General features: G+C 40.2%; 1 protein-coding gene across 2 annotated transcripts in view; it reads left to right on the forward strand.

Moving 5' to 3' along the window:
• Positions 1–14,494, forward strand: part of Sdc2 (syndecan 2) — a 98,163-nt gene extending 83,669 nt beyond the window's left edge. For both annotated transcript variants that reach the window (XM_038342185.2, XM_038342186.1), the window contains exons 3-5: positions 6,735–6,868; positions 10,828–10,963; positions 12,150–14,494. In XM_038342185.2, coding sequence (XP_038198113.1) covers positions 6,735–6,868; positions 10,828–10,963; positions 12,150–12,313 — 434 coding nt within the window. In that variant the 3' untranslated portion in view covers positions 12,314–14,494. The remainder of the gene's footprint in view (positions 1–6,734; positions 6,869–10,827; positions 10,964–12,149) is intronic.
• The last annotated feature ends 11,985 nt before the right edge of the window (positions 14,495–26,479 follow it).

The raw sequence follows: 26,479 nt of genomic DNA on the forward strand, positions 1-26,479 counted from the left end.
TCTTGTAAAATAGCACCACTAGGTGGGGAACAAATGCCCAATACATGAGTCTGTGGGGGCATATTTTATGTTCAAATCATAACATCCATGGCCCCATGCATACATATCACTGAGCAATGTTTCCAGCCCCAAGTTTTATCTCTTAATGAAGGGAATCATCACAATGCAGAGGATGCAGGTACAAGGCTAAGTGAATGAGTCTGGATAATTTCCCCAGTACATCTTACCTGGAAATGTTTTACCTGTGCTAGGAATGCCTCCTAAGAAGCTGAGAAAAAGGAAGAGCTAAGTATGTATTCAGGGGATAAACAAGAAATGTCTGGCTGGTAGCATGTAAGAAAATCTTAGCAAGACCTTTCTTTCTTAGGGTATCTATTACAGATTATATTCAACTATAGTAACAGTTATTGTGCTGAATATAAATGTGACAATGAGGTTGGTTTACATTTCAGAGGGCCTTAGACAAACAAAAGTCAATTGAACCTGGACAAGATCTAGACGTACAACATTTGATTTTCAAAATGACCAATCTGAAAAGACAAGAGGCAGTAGCTGACTCAGGAATGACGAGTTTCCACCCTATCTTGCTGTAAAAATAGCCCTAGTTATTCAAGGGAGCGTGATCACCTCACACATGCAGAACGAGTGTGAAGGAGTTGTCTCTGGAGCCCACAACACTATTCATATCCTTCACTCACAGCACTTTTTTTTGTTTAGCACCTCAAAAGTGTCTCGTAACTGTCATTTCAAAATGTCCTCAGAAATAATAAATGTGGGTCTTTGTGGTTCCCCCATTTCGTCACAGATCTTAGGATCCAAGGGTTGTTGTGGATCTGTAGAGGTTGCACAACTCATTTTGCCAACGCCTCCTAAGACTGTGTTTACTTTCAGTATAAGGGAAATGGGGCACAGTGCTCACATGCCTCCCTCTCTCACCCATCTAGTGGGAGTGGTACATTTGCAGCCTTGAACCCAGTCATCAAATGGACTGGATGGAGATAAGGCTTGAATGTGGACAAGTTTCTTCAGTCACAGTTCTAGCGTTAGGACGATAGTCAGAAAAGTTATTGATCTTGACTTCAGCAACTATGCTGAGCTGTGCTGTGGACATTGTTTTTCAACTAAAGGTAGTACTGTGTGTATCTAAAATCTGTGAAGCCCTTTGTGCTGAGCGATGCTCTTTCCCTATAGCAATCCTGTTATAAAGGTATCCCTAATTCTGTTATCCTTTCCACTCTCACATGAGAAAATCCAAGGAGCCTGCTCTCACCCCGCACAGTAGGGTTGTCAGAAAGTAATAGAGTTAGGACAAGAACTAGAACGTGGGGCTTGAGAGAAAGGGCTGTCCTTCAGCCCCTTATTGCTTTACCTCTTGTGTTGTGAAATCCCATTCTGCCATGAAGAAGCTTTAGCTCACAGATGCCCCGTCCCAGCTGGAAACCCTGGACTCCTCAGGGTTCTGTCCAATGTGCCACCTAGACTAGCTCCTCTCATACTATCCTGTAGGACAGCAAATGGCCTGGAACAGAATGTCTGAGAGTACAGAATGTACAGAAAGTACATTCCAGCAAGGAAAATGGACCCCACATTATATAAACATGGATTCTGAATTAGAACCAACAAACTGAGAAGCCTTCACGAGCATCTGTTATGTGCCAGTCCAAGGGCTAAACTCTTGAAACACACAGAGAAAAAGATGTTTCCTGTCTTCAAGAAAGCAAGAAATCTATAAATAAAAAATAATCATTATAATAGCATATGATTGATGGCAATGTCAGAAGGTACTGTCCAACACAAATAAATAACAGATTTCTGGTTAAAGATGACAAATTGAGAAAAAAAAAGACCCTGCCACATTCAAAATGAAGTGGTATTTAAAGAGTCAGATATGAACTCATCAGAAAAGGGAGATAGTATCTCTGACAAAAGCCACAAAGGTGACAAGCACATGGGGATGCAGTACTAGTCTTGGCAGACATGAGAAGACTGAACTGACCAATACTGGAAAGCACCAAGGCACAAACCACAACACAACGAAAGGCCACACATGCCCAGAAAGGATGGCATAAATGGAGGGTTAAAGTGGTGCTAGCCTCAGGGAGAATAGTTGAAAATCTCTTTATGAAACAAATAGACCCTTCCCTCCTTAAATGAAGAGACACATATTCTGACCCCAGATTGGAACTACAGGTTTGATTATCGAAAGTAAAGCATGGTATTGATCATGGGAGTCTAAGAGACTTCCAAAACAATATAGGATATTGCTGTTGCTCTCGGTTGTCCCCAGAAGTTTAAGGAGAGTCCTTATTGTTAAATACACCATGCATTTCAGATACAAAATTCAGAGGATTTGAACTGGATATGACCTGAAAGCCTCCAAACCGGGAGAGGACAGGAGCCCACAGAAGGGAAGAAACAACAGAAAAACTAATTCCAAGAGGTGAAAGAGGCTTTGGTGGTGAACCAGTAATAGGAACCATAAAATAGGAATGTTCATGAGAGAGGAATTCCATTGTTAGAAATTAAAACCTTAGTGGAAAACAAAGTCACAGAAGATAGTTATCCATCCAGCATGCATTGTTAACTACCCATTTAGTGTGAAAACAGACATCATTCTTTCTAGGAATACTTCAATAAAAAACAAAAAACGGTGCTTTCTGTGTTAGGGAGGTACTTCCCTCTTTTCATTTATCTATCTGTGTTTCTAAATTTCATCCATGAAAATATTTTATTTGTAAAACGTGTCCCAAATCATCTTGGACCATTTTGTGTACTATAACAAAATACTTTGGAGTGGATAACTTAAAAAAAAAAAAACAGCTTAAATATGTTAGTCATAGTTGTGTAGGCTGGGAAGTCAAAGATAAAGGCACCAGCAGATGTGGTAGGTGTGGGTGCTTCTTGCTGCATTTTTTGATAGACAAAGCAAACAACTTCCTATTGACCTCTTATATAAGGTGCTAATTCATTCACAAGGGCAGACAAAACTTTTATTACCCAATCACCTCCTTAAAGTTCCTTCCTTTTAGTAGTATTGTATTGGAGATAATGTTTCCACCTATGAGCCTTGAGATGGGGTATGCATTGTTATTACACGCATGCACATGGCACACACACACACACACACACACACTCATGAGAGAGAGGGGGGGAGAGGGAGGGGGAGAAGAAGGGGAAGAGAGAGCCACTTGGAGCTTAGAAACAGCTGCATGATGGAAAGACAGCAGAAACCTTCAGAGAGGAGTGACACTGACCTTGGTATCCTGGTGTGTGAAGGGAAGAGGGGATGGGCTCTGGTGTGGGCTGTTTCAGGCTGAGAGTGGCAGGAAGGTCAGAGCCTGGAGAGAGGTTATCAGGGGAGTGCTCTGGCTTCTGGTGGACAAGAAAGTCCATCTTTCCATTTATGATAATGCAAACAGAGGCTGGAATGGATCGGCATCTTTCCCCTACTTCTATAATACTCATTTGAGGGCACCTTCTCCTTTACTGATCTCTCTTCCTCAGCTTCTCCCCACTCCTAGTTGGGTGATTCATGTTTGAAATTCTTTTGGAACAAAGGAAGGGGTCTTGAAAGCCCTTAATTAAAACTTATCATTCCTCATTGAGGCTTTGTTCTTATTTAAAAAATGATTCATTGAGAAGAAAATGACTCATTGTAGTAACAAATCAAGTAACAAAGTCAAAATTTAATGATAATTATGTGGGCTACTAAGAAAGAACCATGTATTTTTGGAGCTGTCATTATTAATGACTTACATAATATTTTCCATGTACAGTTTACCTCTAAAGATGTATTACATCTGTGATTGACACATTTTCATGTACCCCACAATGTCATTTTGCCTAGCAATGGACTGAATATGCTATGATGATACCGCGGTGCTATATCAGGAGCCAAAAAGTTCCTGTCAGCTGATGATATCATATTAATAATAATGCTGTTGTTCACCCCATTACTCATGTTCATGGTGGCATGAATGTACACAAACCTGCCACGTCACATACAAGTGCCACAATAACCTTAACTCTAGTAAGTCATCCTTAACAATGTTGATAAACAACATGCTATTGATGTTTGTACTTACTATATTATATTTATCATTATTTTACAGTGTATTCCTAATTATAAAAATATATTATAAAACAGTCTGCAGTTGCACAAACAGTAGTCATATACAAACACACTCCCCGAGTCTCTTAACTACACTGTTTTCTCTTTTCTTGATTTCTTTGGGATCTGCTAGGAATCAAATCAAATCAAAATCAAATCTTACACCTTATCCCACTGAGCCACATTCCAGCCCTCTTGTGCATGATGTGTGTCTGTGTGTGTAAGGGGGTGTTATGTACACATCTAGCTAGTGTGTAGTAAGCCTTTTTTTCTTGGTCTATGCACACACTTAGTGATGTTTCCACAATGAAATCAACACCATTGTCCCACCCCATTGTTAAATGGCACATTACTCTGTGCACATATGAGAGAAAATTATCCACTTCACCTTACATGTGAAGATTCTGGACTCCTCAGTGTAGTAAATTTCAAACCGAAAAATAGGTTGGTTGGGGATGATTTTTTTAAATTCTGAATCCTATATTTTGCCAATGTTTTCTGCCATTTCTTCACTATAACAACAGGTATACATATTTTGAAGCTAAAGAAGACAGTTTGTAGTATTAAAAACCCAGTCCTGACTACGCTTTTTCTGTATTAGCCTCTTTATTTCAAAAGTGTTTATCACATGGCTATAATTTCTATGAGAAATGGTCACATGTGTTAGTTTGAGGAATTGAGAGCTTTCATTCAGTTTTATCTGAGGAAGCAGATTCGTTTTTGCTAGCTTGAGTCTGTTTTTAATTTTTGTACAAATTTGACAGATGATTAACTTAAAAACAGTGTTATATTTGCATGTCAGAAATTCTCAGGTGTAGGAAGCTAGTGGTTAGTCACCGTATTAACTATTGTTCTCATCAATGTGACAAACCTGACAGAAACAAGTTAAAGGAAGAAGGGCTCATTTGCTTATGGTTTCAGAGAATCACAGAGGGGAAAGCCTGGCAATGTGGATTGGCCTGTGGTGGTGGGAACATACGACATTTGGTTCTATCTGGAGATCTAGACCAGCTCCTTCAAACACTCATCCCTAACAGCCCATGTTCTTAAGTTAGACCATGTCCTAAATATTCCACAACCTCCAAAGCAGTGCCCTTGGCTGGAGAATAAAGTATAATCTGTGGGGACGTTTCAGATTTAAATCTCAGAAGTCACTTAATGAACACACACCAGCACTCAGCTCAAAGCTTGTAGTGTTCATGACACTATTGGACATTCAAGGAGCAAAACAAATGTGATCTCTTGGCCTTCTGGAATTTCAGTTTAGGAGGGAATTGTTAAGTAATAATTTCGCAAACACAGACACAAATTAAAATCTTTTTAAAAGAGGAAGGTTAAAAGGATAAAACTGAGCTATAAAGAGTGCTTGTTATCTGACATTTTGATGGAAAAGGATAAATGTGTCTGTTTATAATGGGCAGAAAAGTAGGAGAAAATTAGGAAGTTGTAAGCTCTCAAAGAAATAATATGTATCAAGGAGATTGCAGTTGACAGTGTCCAATGGTGATAGGAATGTGTTAGTCAGATTTCTGTTACCATAACAAAACATCTGAGATTAGCAACTTAAAGAAGAGAAAGGATTAATTTAGCTTACAGTTTTGGTGTTTAGTCCATGGTTGACTGGCCTATTACATTTGGGCCAATACCCAGGCAGAGCATCAAGCTTGGAGTACCTTAAGTTGGTTAGTTAATAAAAGAGAAACAGGTAAGGGTCACAGTATCAAGAGACTGATCCCCAGTGACTGATCTTCCCGGAGATCTCCTTTTAAAGCAGTTGTTCTCAACCTGTGGGTTGCAACCCCCTTGTGGTCACATATCAGACATTTGCATTATGATTCCTAACAGTAGAAAAATTATAGTTATGAAGTAAAAATGAAACAATTTTATAGTTGGGGGTTACCACAACATGAAGAACTGTATGAAAGGGTTGCAACATTAGGAAGGTAAGAACCACTGTGTTCATGCTTTCACTATCTTCTAATAGCACTGTGCGTTGATGGCCAGTCTATCACATGGGCTTTGGGAGACGTTCATCCAACCAACACAAGAAGGACTGATTGACTGCCACTTAAAAGAAAGCCATTGGATGCCAACATGGAAGACATTGATGAGCTTTACAAAAAGTATCAATAGTTGATGACATGGCCAATCCATGTGGGCAGTGCAGACAGAGTAGAGGAGATTGGGAGGGTAGGAGTTAATGAAGAACTACGCCACCTTGGGAAAGGTGGATATAAAATGTGAGGGAAGGCAGAGACTTGCCATGAGATAAGCAGCCAACTGAAGGAGAATTTACACTTTCCATGCTTTGATTGGTTCTGAGTTTTGAGATGGTATGTTTCCCACTCACAGAAATATCACTTGTAGCAGAAGAGATTGAATATGCAAGAGAAACAGGGTTATTGGGAAGGGTTCAAAGTGTTTACACCCCCCCCAAAAAATCCTGCCATGCTACCCACAGCCCCTTCAAAGTCACTGAAGATCACAGGTTTGTTTGTATTGAAAGCTTAAGGGCTGGCATCTGGAGATCTTGATTCTGAATCAACATTCAGTGACATTGCCTGATAATGTACACATATGTGTAATGAGTCACATGCTAAGCTCATCTTCACTTCTTTCCTAGGAGCTGATGAAGACATAGAGAGTCCAGAGCTAACAACATCCCGACTGAGTCCCAAGATCTCGTTCACCAGTGCTGCTCCCAAACTGGAAACCATGACGTTGAAGACACAAAGCATTACATCTGCTCAGACCAAGGTGCACTTGCTTGGTGTTGCATTAGCATATACTAACAAATACTGCTTTCCTTTGACTGCACAGAACAGTTCTTTTGAAAGGCCCCACTTGATCATATAGGGACAAATAGCCCTTGCATTATATTGTTGAAAATGGCTCTTTGACTTTTAGCTACATTTTATGGTTAACCTGCTTACTATTCTTATCACCTAAGCCTAACTTTCTGATGAATATGGTGTTTTTAACATGGCACTCTTTCTTGTAGAACTTCTTTAGCCCAGTTATGAGGCAAATTCTATTTACCTTAAGTCAGATTTTTTTTCCTTGTGTCAAAAATATATGGTGAACTTTAGAATAGGTCCTCTCTTAAGGGCCCAGTGAGTGTCCAGGTCCACCATCAATGCTGCACACACTTGTTCTACTCTCAGAAACACATGGACCTGGGCACATTGCACCTGTATTTATGTGTAGTGAGAGCCTACTTAATAAGAATGAGATGGTTGGACTTAGAACAGAACAAAACTACTAGCTAATGAAAACACCGAGCTTATGCATTTGACCTTGTTAGCATTGTATTTCACTTAGCTAGCCATCAACTAATAGGTAAGCCATTTAATGTGGAAACTGCATATTAGAGTCCGGTGAAGGCCTAAGCATTGAATCCTGGGTCTAGTCAAATGTCTTGGATCTTTAGGAGGACTAGCTGTGAATATATGTAGCAGGCACCTGAGGCCTGGTAACCATTGTGTAAACATTAGTTGAATTTGGTGAAGCATGTGTAATAATATAGTGGTAGACTTTACACACTTCAGAGATGGCATACTGCTTATGAAAACTTAGCAACACAAGCATCCCATTTTTCAGTTCACCCATCTGTTCATTTAGAAATAAGATACTGCCAAGCATGCAGGTTTTGGAAGGTTGGTTCCTTAAGGCAGTGGCAGACACTGTGAGATGAGAAGCACCCCTCTGCTGGAAGGAATACAGGCAGGCTTTTTTTTAACCTGTGGAGTACCCTGTTCCTCCTCTTCTTGGTTCCCCTCACTTTTGGGACCTTGAAGTCAGGACACAAATGGGCGGCTCCCTGCAGAATGCAGTAGGCAAGTAGGCAGTTCTGTGTGGATTAGCATACCCTCTCCAGGCTCACAGAGCACTGGTACTGTTGCCAGCAGACTATTTCCACAGCCAGGAAGCAGGAAGGCAAGGAGACATGCTGTGACACACCTAGGCAGACATACCTAGCATTTTCTGGGAGCTGTTCCATTGATTTCTAAATTGAATGAATAAAAGAATAAAGAGGGAAGAAATGAAAACTAACCGGTGCTGTTGATAGAAGGATGGGTAAATATGTCAGAGCCTGTGTGGCAGTAGCTTGTGTGCCTGTGGGAAGATGGCTTAGTTCTCTCTCACAGTTTTAACCTCTTCTCTTGCAGTGTTTTCAGCTCTGTGACCATTAAGATTTGGTATCTTGTAGTCAGAAACTCTCCTGGGGGAAGTATTGGCTTTCAATACTAAAGAGTTTTATCCTAAACAAACCCCAGTTTGATACAGCTTTCTGAACTACTGACAAGTATGGATTGAAAATTGACTTAAGTTTTTAAAAATTAATCCTAAAAAGTAACTGAATCAGCTTTGTTAACAAATGGACATTTAGTGATGAGTTTAGAAAGTAGAGATCCCTGGACATTTTGATACAAAATGTCTATTTTTAGTTGGATTTAATGTAGTGGTGAGAATTCATCCATTCGTGGGAGGCTTATTCAGTGTGTGTCAAGCACCATTCTAGGTGATGATAATGAAGATATTGATCATGAATAGCAGTAATAACATATAATTTTCTGATTATAGTAGCATGGTATAGCTGAATTAAACCTTGCCTCTAAGATGCCATTAGTGAAGCTTCTGCTTTTGAGTAGGTCTCACGGTGGCATTGCCGTCCTGCGGAGAGATCGCGTATCTCGTTTGTTGTACATCTGTTGAGCCCTTCATTGTTTTTGTGGAGCCCAATCTTTTCCCCACCACATTTTCACAGCCCCTAGACATCCAAACATGAACTCAATAAACACTCAGTCGGCTCCATTTAGTTATCTACGCTCCCTTTTCATAATTCCAGTTTGCACAGACGTGTATGTGAGAGGCAGTTCAGGTTAGCTCTGTCCGGAGTGGTTATTTTCTTCATTGTGGAGCCTGTGCTGCTTCTGTGCAATTGAGCATCTCAGTTTAAAAATGGCTGCTCGGTCTGGAGCACCTTGGGCTTGTGTGCTGACTGACCTCTTTTCTAAGTGCCATTTCTGTGGAGGCTGTTCCAGAGCATCCCTCGAGTGAACTTTTTTGTCCCCTTCTTATTCAGAAGTTGAGTCAAAGGGAACTGAACAAGTCAACTCTTAAATAACTTTAGAGACTTAAAGTAAGAACAGGTGAAGTCATGTTGTCTTAATGTGGAGTAAAGATGCTAAGGATTACATGAACTCGGGGTACGCTTCAGTGGCTTTCTCACTTCCTGCAGTGTTCATTCCTCTTTTCCTGGACACACATGATTATCCACCTGCTTGGTTTCTCTCTCCCTTCTCCTAACTTCTAAAGACCTCACAACCAAAGCAATGCTAATAAGCAGTGAAACATGCGCTTCCTTGATGAGGATCAGATAAGCCATCCTCTGATCTGCTACTGGTCCTACCAGGCAGCCAGTTGGTGATGGGAATTCCATAAGAAGAAAATAGAGAGAACCAGAAAAATACTGCCAACAGATTCCTCTCATCTGCTTTACTTGGAACAGCAGGTCTTGGGAGGACCTCCCATTTCTTCAATACCCAGACAGAAAACAGAGAAACCTGGTTTTGTGTTTATGCAGCAATAAAATGATAATTTATGGAAATCATGGCAGATTAAGATTTATGCAGTACAGAGTTTCTTATACCTTGGAAAAGAAAATGACATTTTCACTTATTATTACTGTGGAAGCCTCATGTGTTCTGATCACTGAGATAGGGGACACGTTGATCACCAGAGTTCAAGTGAAGCCCCCTTGTATAGCTTGTGGTCCTTCCTAGATATAAAGATGACTCTGAGGTAGTCCAAGAAAATGAACTCTTTTCTTAGTTTTTTTTTTTCTTCTTGACTAGGATGAATTCCAGCCTTCAAAACACAACTGAATGACACATGGCACATTACTCTGGTGAAGATGGCTGGAAATCTTTAGGAAATCCTTAGAATAGGTTTGGCTCGGAAGGAGGCTCACTGTCTACCAACTTTATAGTTTAAGAGCGTTGACAGTGTTCTCCCATTAGTGTTAGCTAAGGAGAAAGACCTTCACTTAACAGCTCCTGGAACCTAACTGCTGTAAATCAGGGGTTCTCAACCACATCTTCATAGCAATAAAAATAACACCACATTCCCGACAGCAGACCAACTGAACAAAATCTCTACTCAAAGGACATGTGAGTGTGTGTGTCCACATGTGTGCATGTGTGTGTGTGTGCGTGCATGCAAGCAAGAGAGAGAGAGAGGGAGAGAGAGAGGGAAAGGGAGAGAGAGATGGAGAGAAAGAGAGAAGTTGCCTCATTGGCCTAGAAGTCACTTAGTGAGCTGGCCACCCAGTGTTTTCATATGACTTCTAGGAGTCAAATTCAGGTTTCCATACTTGCACAACAAACAGACATTTTATGCACAGGGCCATCTTCCCAGCCCAGAAAGTAAAGATTCTGAGAATTTTCAACTAAAATAACTATGTATATTATTCTTATATTATGAACTCATTAACTATCCATCTTTGCTTCTATGGTACCAAAAACCACAAGCTACATGGGTCCAAATGGAGCCTCACCCATGGGCATAGAAACATCATAAAAATTATTATTACTATTATTTACTAAACTTGCTTGTAAAAGATAAAGGAAATTAAGGATATATTTACTATTATTTCTTCTTCCAAGCACATCTTTGAAGAGTGATATTAATGTTCTCTTTCGTCTCCATATCAGTCACCTGAAGACATTGACAAGGAGGAAGCTGGCATCTCTGAGGCAGAAGAGAAGCTGGGTCCTGCTGTAAAAAGTACAGATGTGTACACAGAGAAACATTCAGACAATCTGTTTAAACGGACAGAAGTCCTAGCAGGTGAGGTGCCGGCAGTTTCAAGTAGGAAGGTGCTTAAAGATGTCATTGGGAAAGTGGCATTCAGTGGCCTTAATAAAGCATCTTACTGGCCTCCTGGAAGCGATTGATCTTCAGACTCTGTTTCGTAATGACATGTTAACTCCTCTAGCCTATCCCTCGGCCAGCCATTGTGTTAAAGTGGGAGGCAATTCCAGGTTACATTCCATCATGGCAAGGACATCAAAGTGGTAGAACCTTGAAGCAGTAAGGCTGAATAGGCACAAGACCATTGGGTGGGGGCAGGGCAGGAGATACCAGTCAGAGGGTTGTATTAGAGGTCATCTCTGGAATTCAAAACCTCAGAGGAGGAAAAGGCACAAATGCTTCCCACATGATAAGAATTTAGCCGCTAATGAAACTCATCTGGTGAAAGTACAGGTTGAGCATCATTGATCTGAGAGTCTGGAATATGCCAAACAGCCAACGCTTGTCAAATTCTGCTATGATGGCACAAGTGGGAAGTGACCTTCCTGAGCTCTGGAGATGGCTTACGCCCCAAACACGGGCACACTACATAATCTTGTTTTATGAACAGAATTACTTTTAAATTGCATAAGTTTTCCTTTAGTCTTTGTGTATAAAGTATCTATGAAAACATAAATGAATTTCATATTTAAACTGGGAACTTATCCCTGATATCTCATTCCACATATGTAAATATTCAAGAATCTGAAAAAGTTTAAACACCAAAACACTCCTGGTCCTAGAAATTTCTGATGAGAGAAATACACTGAAGCCTGTATTGGTATTTGTTTTGAAGGAGAAGATTTGCAAGATGTAACACTATCTAATTTGTGATAGAGTTTCCTCAAATTCAAAAATAAAAGATATTTGCATGTTTTTTAATTTATTCTTCAATTTTAACTCTATTATATCATGATTTGTACATTCATTGTGATTAGAAGCTTACACTGTGAAATGCAAGTACTGGAAAGTGTAAGATTAGTTGAGGTTGCTGCTGGATTTTTCTTATGGAGGCTTTTGGGTTGATATTATGTACCTTTATGAGGAATGACACTATTGAATCCAGATTATTCTTTTTAAAACTTGGGTTCTCAAGTTTTAAAATGTCAATAGTTTGGAACTGACCAAAGTAATTCCTGCAAACCTTGAACCTCATGTAAAAGAACTCTTCCTTTTGTTTCAGCTGTCATCGCTGGTGGGGTGATCGGCTTTCTCTTTGCCATTTTTCTCATTTTGCTGTTGGTGTACCGCATGAGGAAGAAAGATGAAGGAAGCTATGACCTTGGGGAGCGCAAACCATCCAGTGCAGCTTACCAGAAGGCACCTACTAAGGAGTTTTATGCATAAAGCTCCCACTTAGTGTCTCTATTTGGGAGATCACTGAACTTTTCAAAATAAAGCTTTGGCATAGAGTAATGAAGATCTTTGTTATTTGTTTTGTTCATTACAGAGCCATACTGGCCCTTTAATGATAAAATCCCATTGTATTTAAAACTTTTCATGTATTTCTTTAGAATGACATACAAAGTAAAAACTTAACATCTGCAGTGTTCTGTGAATAGCAGTGGCAAAATATTATGTTATGAAAACCCTTGACATTCGTGGAATTGGTTTGAGCACCTATGCGCAAATACAAAATGATTGTGTTTGTCTCCTGGTTCAAAGATGACTGCTGTCCCCCTCATCAGCATGTCTCCAATCGACCTTACCAAGTTGGCTTGGTTAATTTATCTCTTGTCCCTCTTCTCTGCCTTCCCTTCTTGCCCCCTTCCTTAAAAACAAACCCTTATGTCAAGGTGCGATTTGTCTTTGAATGATTACAATAATGGTAATTTAGTGTATATGTGATTTTTTCCCAAATATGTAAACTTACTTTATGTACTTTTTTAAATGTCAGACTAACCATTTTACACTTGCTTTTCTTTTCATTACCGGTAGCTTCAGGCAGATTTGCAACCGCAAATTAATGTGTAAAATTGGATTATTACTACGAAGCTGTTTAGTCCTAGTGATCTAACCAGATCTTCTTTTGGGAGGATTTGACATGAGTAACTGACAAGCCTCAGCAAATCCAAAGATGCTAACAGTATTTTGAAAAGTTGCTGCAGATTCCTTGGCCACTGTGCTTGTTAATTTCTTGCAATCTGAAGTACGAGGAAGAGTTTAAAGAAAAAAAAAGACCAGTTTTTGTTCTTTAAAATGCATTTAAGTTGTAAACATCTTTTTAAGCCTTTGAAGTGCCTATGATTCTATGTAACCTGTTGCAGACTGGTGTTAATGAGCATATATATAACAGTTTAAAAAACAGTTGGCATTTTATAAGCACAGATAATTCTAATGGTAACTTTTGTAGTCTTATGAATAGACATAAATTGTAATTTGGAAACAAACTACTGAATAAATCATGTGGCCTAATATTGATAATGTCACTGTTATAAATTTTGTACATTTTATCAAATGTACATCTCCCCTTTGCTATGACTGACCGTCTGCTCTCAGCAACAATGTGGGTTTGATTTTTGAGTATTTCATGGTGTCTGTAAGTCAAGACCAAAGAGCTGAACAGCAAGGCTGTTTATTACCAGAGTCACCTCTGAACTGGCCAGAGGAAATGTATGTATCATCCATGTGTCTGGGTACAGGGATAGGAAGACTGCAAGGGGTTTCAAGATTTGCAACCTTTATAGCATAGCTACTGGCAATATTGAGAAAGATGCCTTCTTTTGCAATTTACTTTTAAAAGGACAAATTGCAAAGAAGTGAAAGGACCTTTCTGGAAGTAGGTATCTGGGGCTCAGTCCTACAGATTTATTTCTCTGTCAAAGCTCCCTGGAGATTGGTAGAACTCCTGTGTGGAACACTACAGCCACTCCACGGGGCTGAAGGGATGAGTAGGGAGGCTCTGGATGATAAATGACAGTCTTGCTACTTAGGATGGATATTTCTAGGAAAAGCAATGCCAGAGGACGAGATGGAGGGATTGGGATACCCTGGTTGGGTACTCACTGTACAAAGCATTTCTTTTTTCTGTTATATTTTCTATTTTACCATTAATTTTATTTTTAAACTGTGAGCCATGGAAGTAGAAAGAAGACAGCAAGAACTGCAACTTTTCCAGCATAAAGTTTACTTTTAAGAAAGTTTGTCTACTTCGTTTGAGAACCTTCCCTGGACTTGCCACAGAACTCAATCAAACAAAACTAAAGTAACACTTGGAACCGTGTTGTATCTGAATCCTTAAAGGCCTTAATTCCCAAATTCCTGTCCAATTACAGACGTCATTCACCTTGTTTAGGATGATTAAAAGGAAATGATAGGCCCTTCCAAAGCTGCACAATGCCCCTCAATTACAGAGGCTAAGAATGTAGTGGGTATACCTCTAACTGTCTAAACAGTGCAATTCTATTTGTAGAATTACTTGCTTGGGATATCTGTGCCAGGAAAAGATTTTTCTGGCAAATATTTTGTCACTGCTGTAAAGCAAATTTGTTAAAGTGCCAAAATAAAGTCTGTCATGCCGAAAGTAAACCATTGTATAGACTCACATCCACTTTCCTGTATGCTTTTTGCTTAAGTTTTTTTTTATTTTTAAGAAACAGTAAATAATATCATAAAGCGTTAGTAGTCATTACTGAGTTCAGGAAAATTTTGGTAAGCTATAAAAATTAAGGCCACTGTGGTAGTTCCTGTTTTCTTAACCACCTGTGAGTGAGCTCCCTTGTCTAAGTACTGCCATTTGTTTGAAAGACCTATAGTTTTCATACTGTCTGTTCTCAGCATGTGGTGGGGGATGGGAAGAGCACATTAAAAAAGAAGAAGAAAACTTTTAGCTATTGGAAAAAGTATCTGAACTCACAATAAATGCCTTGTTAATACAGTAGAATTTAGTTTAAACAAGACAGAAACTTCCCTCAATTAATGTTAGCATTGGATAGTTTCCTGTCACATGTCCAGTGATTTGATATCTAGAAACACTAGTTATTTTACCAGTCAATGCAGTGCCCTTGTTGAGCATATACTGAAGTCAGTGAACTTGGTGTCGGGCATAGGTAGAATGGTAAATAAGTAGACCTAGGTGTCTTATACAGGCAGCCTAAAGAAACTAAAAATGCCCTAAAAATAATAATGGCACAGTTCTTAGGTACTTGTTCCTTCAAAGTCTTAGACATTTTCAAAATTCAAGAGAAAATTTTAAGTGAGAAGCAAAAGTATAAAACTTAAAAGTATCACAGGTTTAGTTTGGAATACTGATTTTTGTTTTTTTCAACTCGGCACAAGGTAAGGACGTTTGGGAAGAGGAAACCTTAATTGAGGCAATGCTTCCATAGGTCAGCCTTTAGCCATTTTCTTGATTAATTGTTGATATGGTAGGGCCCAGCCCATGGTAGATAGTATCACCTGAGGGCAGCAAAGACCACTCCTCCATGGGTCCTGCTTGAGTTCCTTCCCTCACCTCCCTAAGAGATGTATTGACAGGGAAATAGAAGTCAATAAGCCCTTTCCTCGCTGGGTTGGATTTGGTCAATGTTTTATCAAAACAACAGAAATCAAACTAGTTGTTTGATAAGCAAGATCTTTTTAACCCTATTAATTTAAATAATAAAGTAATAGAAGCAGTGTATTTAAAAAATATTTGGGTGATACATGCCTACCGAATCAGCTACATAGGAGACTCAGTCAGGGAATCACTTCAGACTAGGAATTTGAGACCAGGTTGGGCAATACAGAGTGCATTTCCCAAAACAGTCTAGGGCAGGGTTGAAATGCTGGGGTTGTGTCTAAGGCTGTAGCTCTGTCAGATTTTAATAGCTGTCTTGGCCTTATTGTCTTGTATACATGCAAAAGGCCCTGAGTTAGATCATCAACACCCACCCAAAATGAAAGCAAGCAGGCAAACAAAGACCATGACTAGTGTGAGATTCTCAACTCTTTTAAGTCCCTAGCAAGCAACTGTTTCCTAAGCAGTTTCCAATGAACTTAAATCAAGACAAATGAAAAGTGGTTGCTCTATATTAAGTGATTAGTTAAAATGTTATTCATTGTTAATATTTTATACTAATAGTGAAATTTGAGACTTGGTCATTTCTGAGGAATTAGATTAGGCCATACAGAAAACTTTAAAACAGGTAGAATTAATGGACTTTGTCCCACCAACATCACTCCGAGGTAACATCACTCTGAGGAATAAGGTTTAATTTCTTGTTCCCTATCAGGCCACTTTATGACTAACGAATCCTAGTGGCTTTGGAACAAATTTGACTTCCTGTTAGCTGGCTGGACTGTAACCCAAGCAAGCCGTCAGTCCAGCTCATACTGGCAAAATGAAGCCTTAGGCTTCAGTGCTTTGAGCATACTGAGCTCAGGATTCATTGATGACAGTTTTGTTGGTTTTGATGAAATAGTTCAAGTAAAAATTGTGCAAGCAATTAAAAGTTCAATCAAATGCTTGCCTACTGAATGCATAGGATATTTCAAGGAGTTGGGGGCACAGCGATGGCTGGTGTAGACAGATTAGGTCAGTAAATGTAAATGAAACTAACAAGTGGATCAATCCCCTTGATATTAATGTCAACCACAGACATGCAGTCTACTGTAAGAGACTAAGAGTCATAATGAGATAGGCATGCTGTGGTAAGGATCTCAAAGTCTCAGTCACTTCAAATACTAAACAATGATTTCTTTTGTTTATTTAGGGTGTGTGTTGTTTCCTTTTGTTCAGACAGAGCCTTATGCAGTCTAGGCTGGCCTCAAACTCCTTGTGTAGCTAGGATTGCTTTATCCTTCCACCTACCAATCCTCAATGTAATGATCTGTGCTGTCCCTTAAGAGACAAGCCCCTCCCACTCCCTCCCCAGTCTGCTGGAAGGCAGATCTTCCTTCCTGCTTGCAGCCTGAGTCTTTCTTCCTTTTCTGTCCCTCTCTTCCCTTCTCTCGAAGAGGCGGCTTCTGTCTCTCCCTACTTTTCCCCTTCCTCCCTTTGTTTCTCTCTCTCTGTCTCTCTCTCTCTCTCTGTCTCTGTCTCTCTGTCTCTCTCTCTCTCCCTCTCCCTCTTTGCTCTTCTCCTGGTTCCCTTCCATAACCCACTAAATAAATATCCAACCTCACTCTGCATGGTGTGCCTATCCCTGTCTCTGTTTCTCACCTGTTGCATGGCTCCCTCCCTGGGACCAGCCGCCCAGCCGCCTATGGAGACCTGTGTGGCTTGCCCATCCATCTGTTTCTTCTTGTGGAACTGGCTGCCCCATCGAGGTTTCTCCCACTATGCAGCTCCCTGCCTGGGACTGGCTGGTCTCAGGACCCTCTGTCTGCTGCAGCTTGGGAACCTGCAGCACTTCTGACACTGCAGCCACTCAGGGATCTGCAACATTTCACTTTTACCATTGCACTCTACCTTCATGACACACATCAAGGAATATGAATATGCCCCACAACAGATGGCTAGCCCCAGATAAACTGGTAAATTGTGCTTTATACAATTGCCATCTTAATTCCAGGGCTCTGGCATTTGGAATAGCCTTTATCCCAACCATAGACAGTTACTGAGTATAAGGAAGAGGGCCAAAGTACAGCTATGTTTTCTTCCACCCCAATTTTATTGGCAAAATCAAGTCATTTACTACACTTAAGGTTCATGGAATCAGAGGAATACAATTCTTCATGGCTAAAGAGAGAGAAATGTGCACAGCTACCATGAGTACCATGAATACAATTCTTCATGGCTAAAGAGAGAAATGTGCACAGCTACCACGAGTACCATGACCTGGTCAGAAAGATCTCTAAGGGAGAGGTCCTGGATGATACAGATTCCTGTGTGCTAAGCCCAGAGCAAGCAGGTCTTCCAGGCTATGGGAAAGCCATAGAAAGGCGATGATATTGGAATGTTAGAGGAACAAGGGTGGTTGCTGATAGGGAGAAATCAGTAAAGAGGTAAGAGGAGGCTAAAAAGTTGAATCACTTCCTAGATAGTCTCTCCTTCCATTGCTTGTTATTTTATATATTATTCTTCTCATATCACTCTTTCTAATGGCTTCTGTAGTCTTAGACTAAGGCTCCTACTGATTGATTACCTTGATCTCTGGGTCTAAAGGAATTTCTTCCTGGCTGTGTATAAGTGGATACCAGGGGTGTGGATAGTTAGTTAGGAGGTCATAATTATCTTCAAAAGAGAAACATCAAGACTATAAAAATGGAGAAGTCTGAAGAGGTGCTGTTTGGAGAGTGTTTAACAACACCATGTGTTGCTAAAGTTAGGAAGAAGGGGAACAAGGAAAGCAAAGTATCTAAGAAGGCTGAGCTATGATAAAGAAGGGATATACCTACTGCTGGTATGAATCAAAGGTTCCTTTTAGGTCAAGTTAAGTCAGAGAGGGCTACTAGCCATTCATGTAGCGACAGGGTAAATGAAGGACATGGATCTGGAGTGAAAAGGAGAGCCCTGAAATAAAAATCAATACCTAAGAATCATTTTAGAGGATGGAAAGCTGGACTGGCTTGCCTCCTCCCTCTGTTGTCAGGGAGATCTTTAGACCCAAGACAACTTCTCTGTGGTTTGAACTCCCACTAGGCAAGTCCTCCTGAGTGGGCTGAACTTACATGATTCTTTAACTATCATAACCCATGTCCCACCATCTCTCTAGCCCCAGAGAGGGTAGCAACTTCCAGACTTGCTGTCTAGATAATCCCCTCCCCCAGATGGCCCTTTAGCCCTTCTGACATGTTTGCAAGTGACTAAATTCTTGCTTGCATTCCCCAGCATGGGTTCTGTTTTCCTTGCCATCCTCCCATGGATCCCACAATAGTGAATGGCTCCCACATGGTATGAAAAGCCATGGGACTTACATGGGATTATTTGGAAGAGCAGGGGGAGGGGCAGATAGCCTTGAGTCTGTCTGGTAACAAAATCTATCTTTTCAGGTGAGCTTTAAACAGAGTTACCCGCACTGAACTGTTTTGCCATTTGGCTAGCTGCTAGGCAGAGAACAGTTGTTGGAGAGGTGAACTAACAAATATTTAGGTTCGAGTAACTGGGGTTACATGTTCACAGTGACAAAATATGAATTGTTGTTAAAAGAAAGTAACTTGGCAAAGAAATAAGAATTGTTTGTACAACCAGAAGACGTAGCTATTATCTATGTTTAAAATAGGAAACAGAGTATGTGATGCTCCCACTTCTAGCATATCCTGAGATCCTTGAAAACAAGAGTTTGGCTTCCTTAATTATTTTTGCTTAGGTAAATACCAGAGTAAACTTGAATTTTCTCTGAGACCAGTTTTAGACAAAAATAGAAGACATTGTTTAAAATGTAGATGATTTCATTGTATATCAGACCAGAATTAAGAGATCATGAAAATACTATTCTGATAACCCCATGCCTTAAGCCCTAATGTTCTTAGCACCTCTTTTTTTCCACCTAACTAATTTATTTATTTTTCTTTTGTAAAATTCAGATAACAAATGGTATCGTGTGTGCTTGTTGAAGTCCCTGAGGCAACAGAGGTGATGCCCTGGAAAAACATGCTGGCATCTGGTAGACTATCAAGTCAAGATGCTTTTTTATTCATTCCTTAACCAAATGCTACTGGGGCACTGTTTACAAGCATGGTGTGAGGCCCTGAGAAGAGACAGACAATAAACAAGTCTGGGCTGTAATTCTGCTAGAAGGTGACACTTAAACACTTAAAGGGAGCTGAAAGTGATGAGGAATTGCATCACAGAAATGGGGGAGGGGAGCCATGGGAATGTGGGATGCAGGAGCAGGGTAAGCAGAGAGACAAGACCTTTAGTGTAGGAAGAGAGGAGCATGATGGGTAGTCAACAGAGCACTCACAGGCCAGATGGTATACACATGTCCTCGTATCCATTGCAGTGACCTCAGACAGCCACTGCAAGGTTTCGAGTCAAGGCAAATAAATTATTTAATTTAATTTTAATAATGATTCTCACATTTCAGCAGGTGTGGACTGAGGAGATTGTTCAGTTGGTAATGCGCTTGCATAAATTCTGAGTTTGGGACCCCAACACATATAAAAAGCCAGACACAGCAAAGTATGCTTGTAATCTTCCCAGCCTGGGGAAGTTGGGACAGGAGACTCATTGGAACCAGTCCCACTTTAAACTAACCAATAGGCAAGCTTCAGGATCGGTGAGAAATCCTGTCTCACAAATTAAGTTGAAGGGTCAGGGTGAGATGGCTCATTGTGTAAAAACACTTGCCACTATACCTGATGAACATAAATGACACCCACTAGTCACTCTTGACTTCCACAAGTGCACTGTAGTGTGTGTGTGTACATGTGCACGCACATAAGTAAAAAATAAATGAGTAAATTAAAAATGTAATCTAAAATTAAGAAATAGAAGATGGAAATCTGAAGCACAATTAATAAAATGTCAGGGACTGATATTGGGGTTTAACCTGAAGACAAGAAAAGCAAAGCAGTCAGCTACTGGCCTCACCTTGACCTCAGTCCGAAAATAGCGATCCTGCCCCTAGGAATCTCAGAATGAGATTGCCTGAGAGCTGTCTCTTCCCATTTTATAATCCTCTCGAGATCTGTGATTAAGGGCATGCACCACCCAGTTTCTATGGCAACAAGTGTAGCTACTGGGATTAAAGGTGTGTGTTATCACTGCCTGGTCTGTAAAGCTGTGGAACTGTTTTATTCTCTGATCTTCAGGCAAGTTTTATTTATTAAAATACAGATGAAATGCCCCTACAGAAACCAGTTGAGGAAGAGACACTCATTATCACCTCTGTCCTTCATATTCATGCACATACACATGCATACTCACCCTCCTACACATGTGAACACATAAACAAGCACACACACACACACACACACACACACACACACACATTCAGCAAGCATGGGAATCATTAGTAGATTTTTTTTTTTAGCAGAGTTTATGGTCTACCTTGAAGGTTCTGGTTCTTCAGATGGAGTCTGAAAATCTGTATTTGAGAATCATGTCACAATTTGCCTTGATGATGCTATTGAAAATCGATTGATAGGATGGAGGATGTAATAAAAAATAGGGCAGGGAAACTAGTGGTGATCCCGTAGTCAGTGCACTGGGAGACAGACAAACATGGCAGATTCTGCAGAGCCAGGACAGCCTCTAAGTGTGGATCCCTGTGGGCATTGGGCTTGTTGGCAGTACACTGCAATGCCTAATACCTGATTTCCAGACTTTGTGGGGAGTCTACTTTTTGAAGGTATAAACAATATTTTCCAGCATATTCTAGATTCTAGTTGATATTCTTCTTCCAGATGCTACAATTTCCAAAACCTTCCCTTCTTTTCAGAATGGTTAGGAATCACATTCATGCAACCCTCCAGTTTACTCACTCCTTTTCATTCCTGTAAAGTTCAACATATATTTGCCTCTGCCCTTTTGTTTTAATATAAACACCCGCCTTTTCCTTTAGTTTAAGTGTATGGCAGTTTCCCCACTCCCACCCCTTTTCATGGTTTTATTTTCCAGTCTCAGCTGCCCATAGGCAAATGTGGCTGGAAAATATTAAGTGGAGAATTTCAGAAATGCATAATTTGTAAGTTTTAAATACATGCTTACAGTTAGCCAGGCAGTGGTGGCGCATGCCTTTAATCCCGGCACTCGGGAGGCAGAGGCAGGTGGGTATCTGTGAGTTCGATGCCAGCCTGGTCTACAGAGTTCCAGGACAGGCTCCAGAGCAACACAGAGAAACCCTGTCTAGAAAACAAAACAAAAATACATGCTTACAGTATGCTACTATGTTTGTTCTGTTTTCTTATTAATAGTTGTTAATTAGTTCCTGGTTTATCTTTCAGTAACTCCTGATTCTGCTTTACAATATGTTCACATGAATATAAAACATTGCATAGTTTGGTTTGGATACCATCCAGTTTTAGGGATCCTCCATAAGTTTTGAAATGTATCCTTGGTGGAGGAGAAGGAGCTACTACTTGATGAAGTTTGAATCATTTTCCCAATCCCATTCCTGTTGGGGAATACTATTTTCAGGTGTGTGACTTTTGTTTACGCTGCATTTGTTTAACTCTGTGAGGCTGTGCTACGGTGCTTGTCTAAAACACCTGATGTTCCTAATAAAGAGATGAACAGCCAATAGCATGACAACAGCAAGGATAGGCAGGGCTGGCAGGCAGAAGGAGAAATGAGAAGAGGAGGAATGAGGAGAGGAGGATATCTGGGGCCAGCCACCCAGCCAACAGCAAGCCATGGAGAAAGAAGTAAAGAAAGGTATACAGAAATAGGAAAGATAAAGTCCAGAGGCAAAAGGTAGTTGGGATAATTTAAGATAAGAAAAGCTGGCAAGAAACAAGCCACACTAAAGCCGGGCATTTATAAGTAATAATAAGCCTCAGTGTGATTTATTTGGCTTCTAGGTGGTGGGCCCCTCAAAAAAGCCAAAGGAGTAAATATCCCACAGTATACCCTCTGTACCACCCACCTCTCTTTCCCAGTCCTGCTTCTCACCACACAACAACTATCAGTTCTTTATTACTTGGCTCTTATTCGTCTATGAAATTTGGAAGGACCTTGTATGTCTGGGACCTTCAGCCAAGCAAAACAAAACAATCTTTATTATATCAAATCTTAACAAAATTCAAGCAACTAGGTGTCTGTGGATATTCATCCAAACCCCAGGCTTCAATTTTACCTACTTAAAACATAGAAAATGCTCAGATGGTTAATGGTTTCTGTACAGATTCATTAGAGCATTCTACAGATAAACATTTAGCTTTCATACAGGGAGATGATTAGTGTTTTCTTCCTTTGTTCTTTCAATATTTCTGTTACTGTGCTGCATAATCACCATGTTGGATCCAGGCTGTCCCCAAGATCAAAACCTACCCTTTTATGACCCACATCTCCCATTTATGTGAAGGAGGCAGGGCTATAAACATGGTTTGAAAAAAAAATCTTACATGCCATCTTGATTGCTAACATCTGTTTAAATTTCCATTCATAAATTTGAAATCCAGGCGTCTGAAGCCATCTGTTTGCTCCCAACAATCTGAAAAGAAAAAAAAAAAAGAGCCCAAGGCATCTGTGCGGGTGGGAGAATGGTTCCTGCTTGGCTCCTCTACCGTGGTGAGAATGAGCTAGCTCTGCCTTTGTGCTTCCTCCTCACAAGGCAAGAGAAGAGTCCAGTTTCAATCCCTGTATCTCAGTCATGGGAGAAAAAGAGATTAAGAAATGGCTTTTTTCTTAGTCACTACTTCCATTTTCTTCTTTCACTGAGCAGTGCCCCCCATGCCCAGAGGAAATCTTGTCCATTCTGTTAATAAGAGACAGGGAAATAATTCTGTGGGCTTTCTCAGTGTTTCCTGATAATCTGAGCAAGCACTAGTGAACTGGATCATAGACAACTCTCTAGCTTGCTGGGCCTGTGAGACTCTCGTGGGAATCTCTTCAGAGAACACTGTATGGATATGATTCAGCAGCTGTAAGAGCCAGATGCCAGGCTAGGATACGTGACCTCCCTGCTCCATTTTTTCTTTTAATTTTCTTTTGGCAGTGTCATTTGTGTCTAAGGGACCGGGCTTTTTTAAAGCTGCTTGGCTCTGTTCCAGGCATTCTGTTACAGCAACTGAGAATGCCTATTCTAAAGCTAACATGACGTTTTAGGGGCCTATTGGGTTACAGTACTCTTCTCAAATGCGGTCTGACTTGGTGCTCCGTTTCAGGTTCAAAGAACTTTTTTTTTCTTTAGTTTATGTTGAGAAACAAGTCCTCAAGAAACCACAGGCAATCTCTATTTGTTATCCTCGTGTCCTTTTTGAAAACCTCAGCAGTATGATGAGCAAGGATCCACCCAACTTTTAGCTGAATGGTCTAGCACATAAGCTAGTGGTTTGTGGGATTGCTTTGCTGACTTGAAAGGTCTCATTTATTTCTGCTCTGACATTGCTTTTATATATAACTTATGACTGATGCTTTGGGTCTTTCTGTGTGACCTGGAATGAGTCATTTAACCATTCTCAGATCAGAATCTTAGAATGGCAACAGAACAGAACATTTTAATCACTAACCTTGCTATACTTGCCTGCTGTAGTTTAAAGAGGACCCCGAAAGTTTGTTTGTTAGGAGCTTAATCCCCATATTTATACACTAATATTGTTTAAATGTGGAAATCGTTTTGGGGAGTAATTGTAATTAGAAAAATTCATAAGGCTAAGGATCAAGATTGGGATTAGTGGCTTTAAAATAAAGGAAAGAGAGAGACGAAGCTAGCCTGTGCTTGCTCTGTTTTGTTGCTAGGTGCCCTCTGCCATGTTGTCATGCAGTGGGAAAGTTAAGGCCAGATGCTGGCATCTTGCTTTTAAACTTACCAGCATTCAGAGCTGTAAGCTAAATAAACTGCCATTCTTCACAAGTTGCCCAGTCTGTGGTATTCAGTTATCGCAACAGAAAATGGACCATGTCATCATTACTGAGTAGATCATATAGATGTTTATTCTGTGTGCAGAATATCAGCAGCCCTTGCTGATGCGGGGGTACTAGACATCTAAATTACCTGTCCTTCTAAACATCTGTGGTCAGCTCACAAGCCCTTCCTCAGCCGTCATTTTCACTAGGCTCTCTCATACTGTCACCGAAGCCTATCTTCCTGTCCCCTCTGTCCCTCCCTCTATATATTCCTTAGTACTCTTGTGAAGAAGTACCAAGGTCACAAGCCTTACCTTATGTTGGCAGCATTGAACCCCCAGATCTTGAATTTCTTTTTTTTTTTTTTTTTTTTTTTTTTTGGTTTTTCGAGACAGGGTTTCTCTGCAGCTTTTTTAGAGCCTGTCCTGGAACTAGCTCTTGTAGACCAGGCTGGCCTCGAACTCACAGAGATCTTGAATTTCTTGTAAACAACTTTTTTCCCCTGATCTGAGTGCCTGCAGCTGCTCTAAGCATGAGACCCTCAGGAGTTCCTGATGGCAGGGGAGTAGTTTCTTGTGCGTTTGGCTGGGGCATGGCTATCCCTATATAAGATGCCCCTGGCCACAATAAAGGGGGCATTCTTTGGGCATTTTGGTATCAAGGATGACCTGTGTCTCTGTCTCTGTGAGTCTTTGTGTGTTTCAATCTCCAGCCTCTTGCCTGGTTCACGAACTGTATGGTGGCGCATAGAGCACAGCTGGTGTCAAGGTCTATATGAGTCTGAAGAAAAGTGGGAATCACTTAGATTTTAGGCCACTAATTCATTCATAGCATGCATCATTAATCCATCTTCCTGAAGTTGGTAAGGCCAACTTCAGAATTCTCCAGCTAGGATTTAATGTAGTCACAAGTAATTGGTGGGAATTGGGTGTAAGAGCAGACCTGTTCACCAATGGTCCAGATGCCATAGTTATTCTGAACAAAATATGAATGACTGAAAATAGAGAATATAGATTTCAATAACTCTCCCTTATCTAATTCTGTTTTTAAATATCTCTTTAATATAATGTACTTTCCTTTTAAAGTTGGAAACAATCCCAAGTGCACAGAAAAGCTGCATATCACAATGGTTTTCTGAAGAATCAAAGCAGAAGCTACTGAATCATGGGATGGCCCATGATTCTAATATTCAGATGTATTTTCTAAAAGGATAAAAATGACATTCTCCTTTATCTCCTCAATGCAAGTACCAAAGCAGGAAATCCATGTGGTTATTTCTCTCAACTAGTGGTTTCTCCATTTGCCTCAATGACATGCTTTAAGAGAAGATTTCAGCATAAAATATTATGTTGGAACTTCATGTCCTATGTCTTCAGTCTCCTTCAATTTGCAACAAGCTTACTCTTTACTTGACCTTCATGACCTTGACATTTGCAGAATTAAAGATAGTTATTTTATAGAATGCTTTCAATGTAGATGTAACTGGTAAGGTTTCGTGAGTAGAGTCAGGCAATACATCACAGCAGAAATATCACAGACCTGATGTAATATCTTCTCATTACCTCCCATTAAGTTGCACAGGATTTAGATCTGCCTCATTACTACTGATGTTGACATTGATCTCTGATTAAGGTGGCATTTTCTAGGCATCTTGCCCTTTATCATTAGTATCTTATGGGGAGATATTTTGAGTTTGCATCAATAGCCTAGTCACACTTTCAATTTGGTCTTTATTTATATTGTGTGTATTCTTATTTCATTTATGGAGTGTTAGCTTGCTACTATCATTATTAATTTTCATATTTATATTATTCTATATTTGGCCAGTAAGAGTCCCTTCAACTGGGATTCTATGCCCTTTTGATGTGGCATGTTGTTAAATTCGCCTAGCATTTTCTTACTTTAATATTCAAGAGAGGTTTCAGGTTTCTCTGGTGCTTTAACCCAATTCTGAAATCAGGCATTCTCCAAAGACCCTGGATGTCTTTTAGTGGAGAATAGTGTTCAAAACCAGTATTAGTCACCCATTGTGCTCAGTGTTTCGTTCTCACTGTTAATCGCCCTTTGTCGTATGTGATAAGAAGCACACATGCCGTGATGTGTATACTTCGATGTTTATTTCTCTAACATCTATGTCT

The sequence above is a fragment of the Arvicola amphibius genome, chromosome 9 (assembly GCF_903992535.2).
Source record: "Arvicola amphibius chromosome 9, mArvAmp1.2, whole genome shotgun sequence".
In the NCBI taxonomy this organism is placed as follows: domain Eukaryota; kingdom Metazoa; phylum Chordata; class Mammalia; order Rodentia; family Cricetidae; genus Arvicola; species Arvicola amphibius.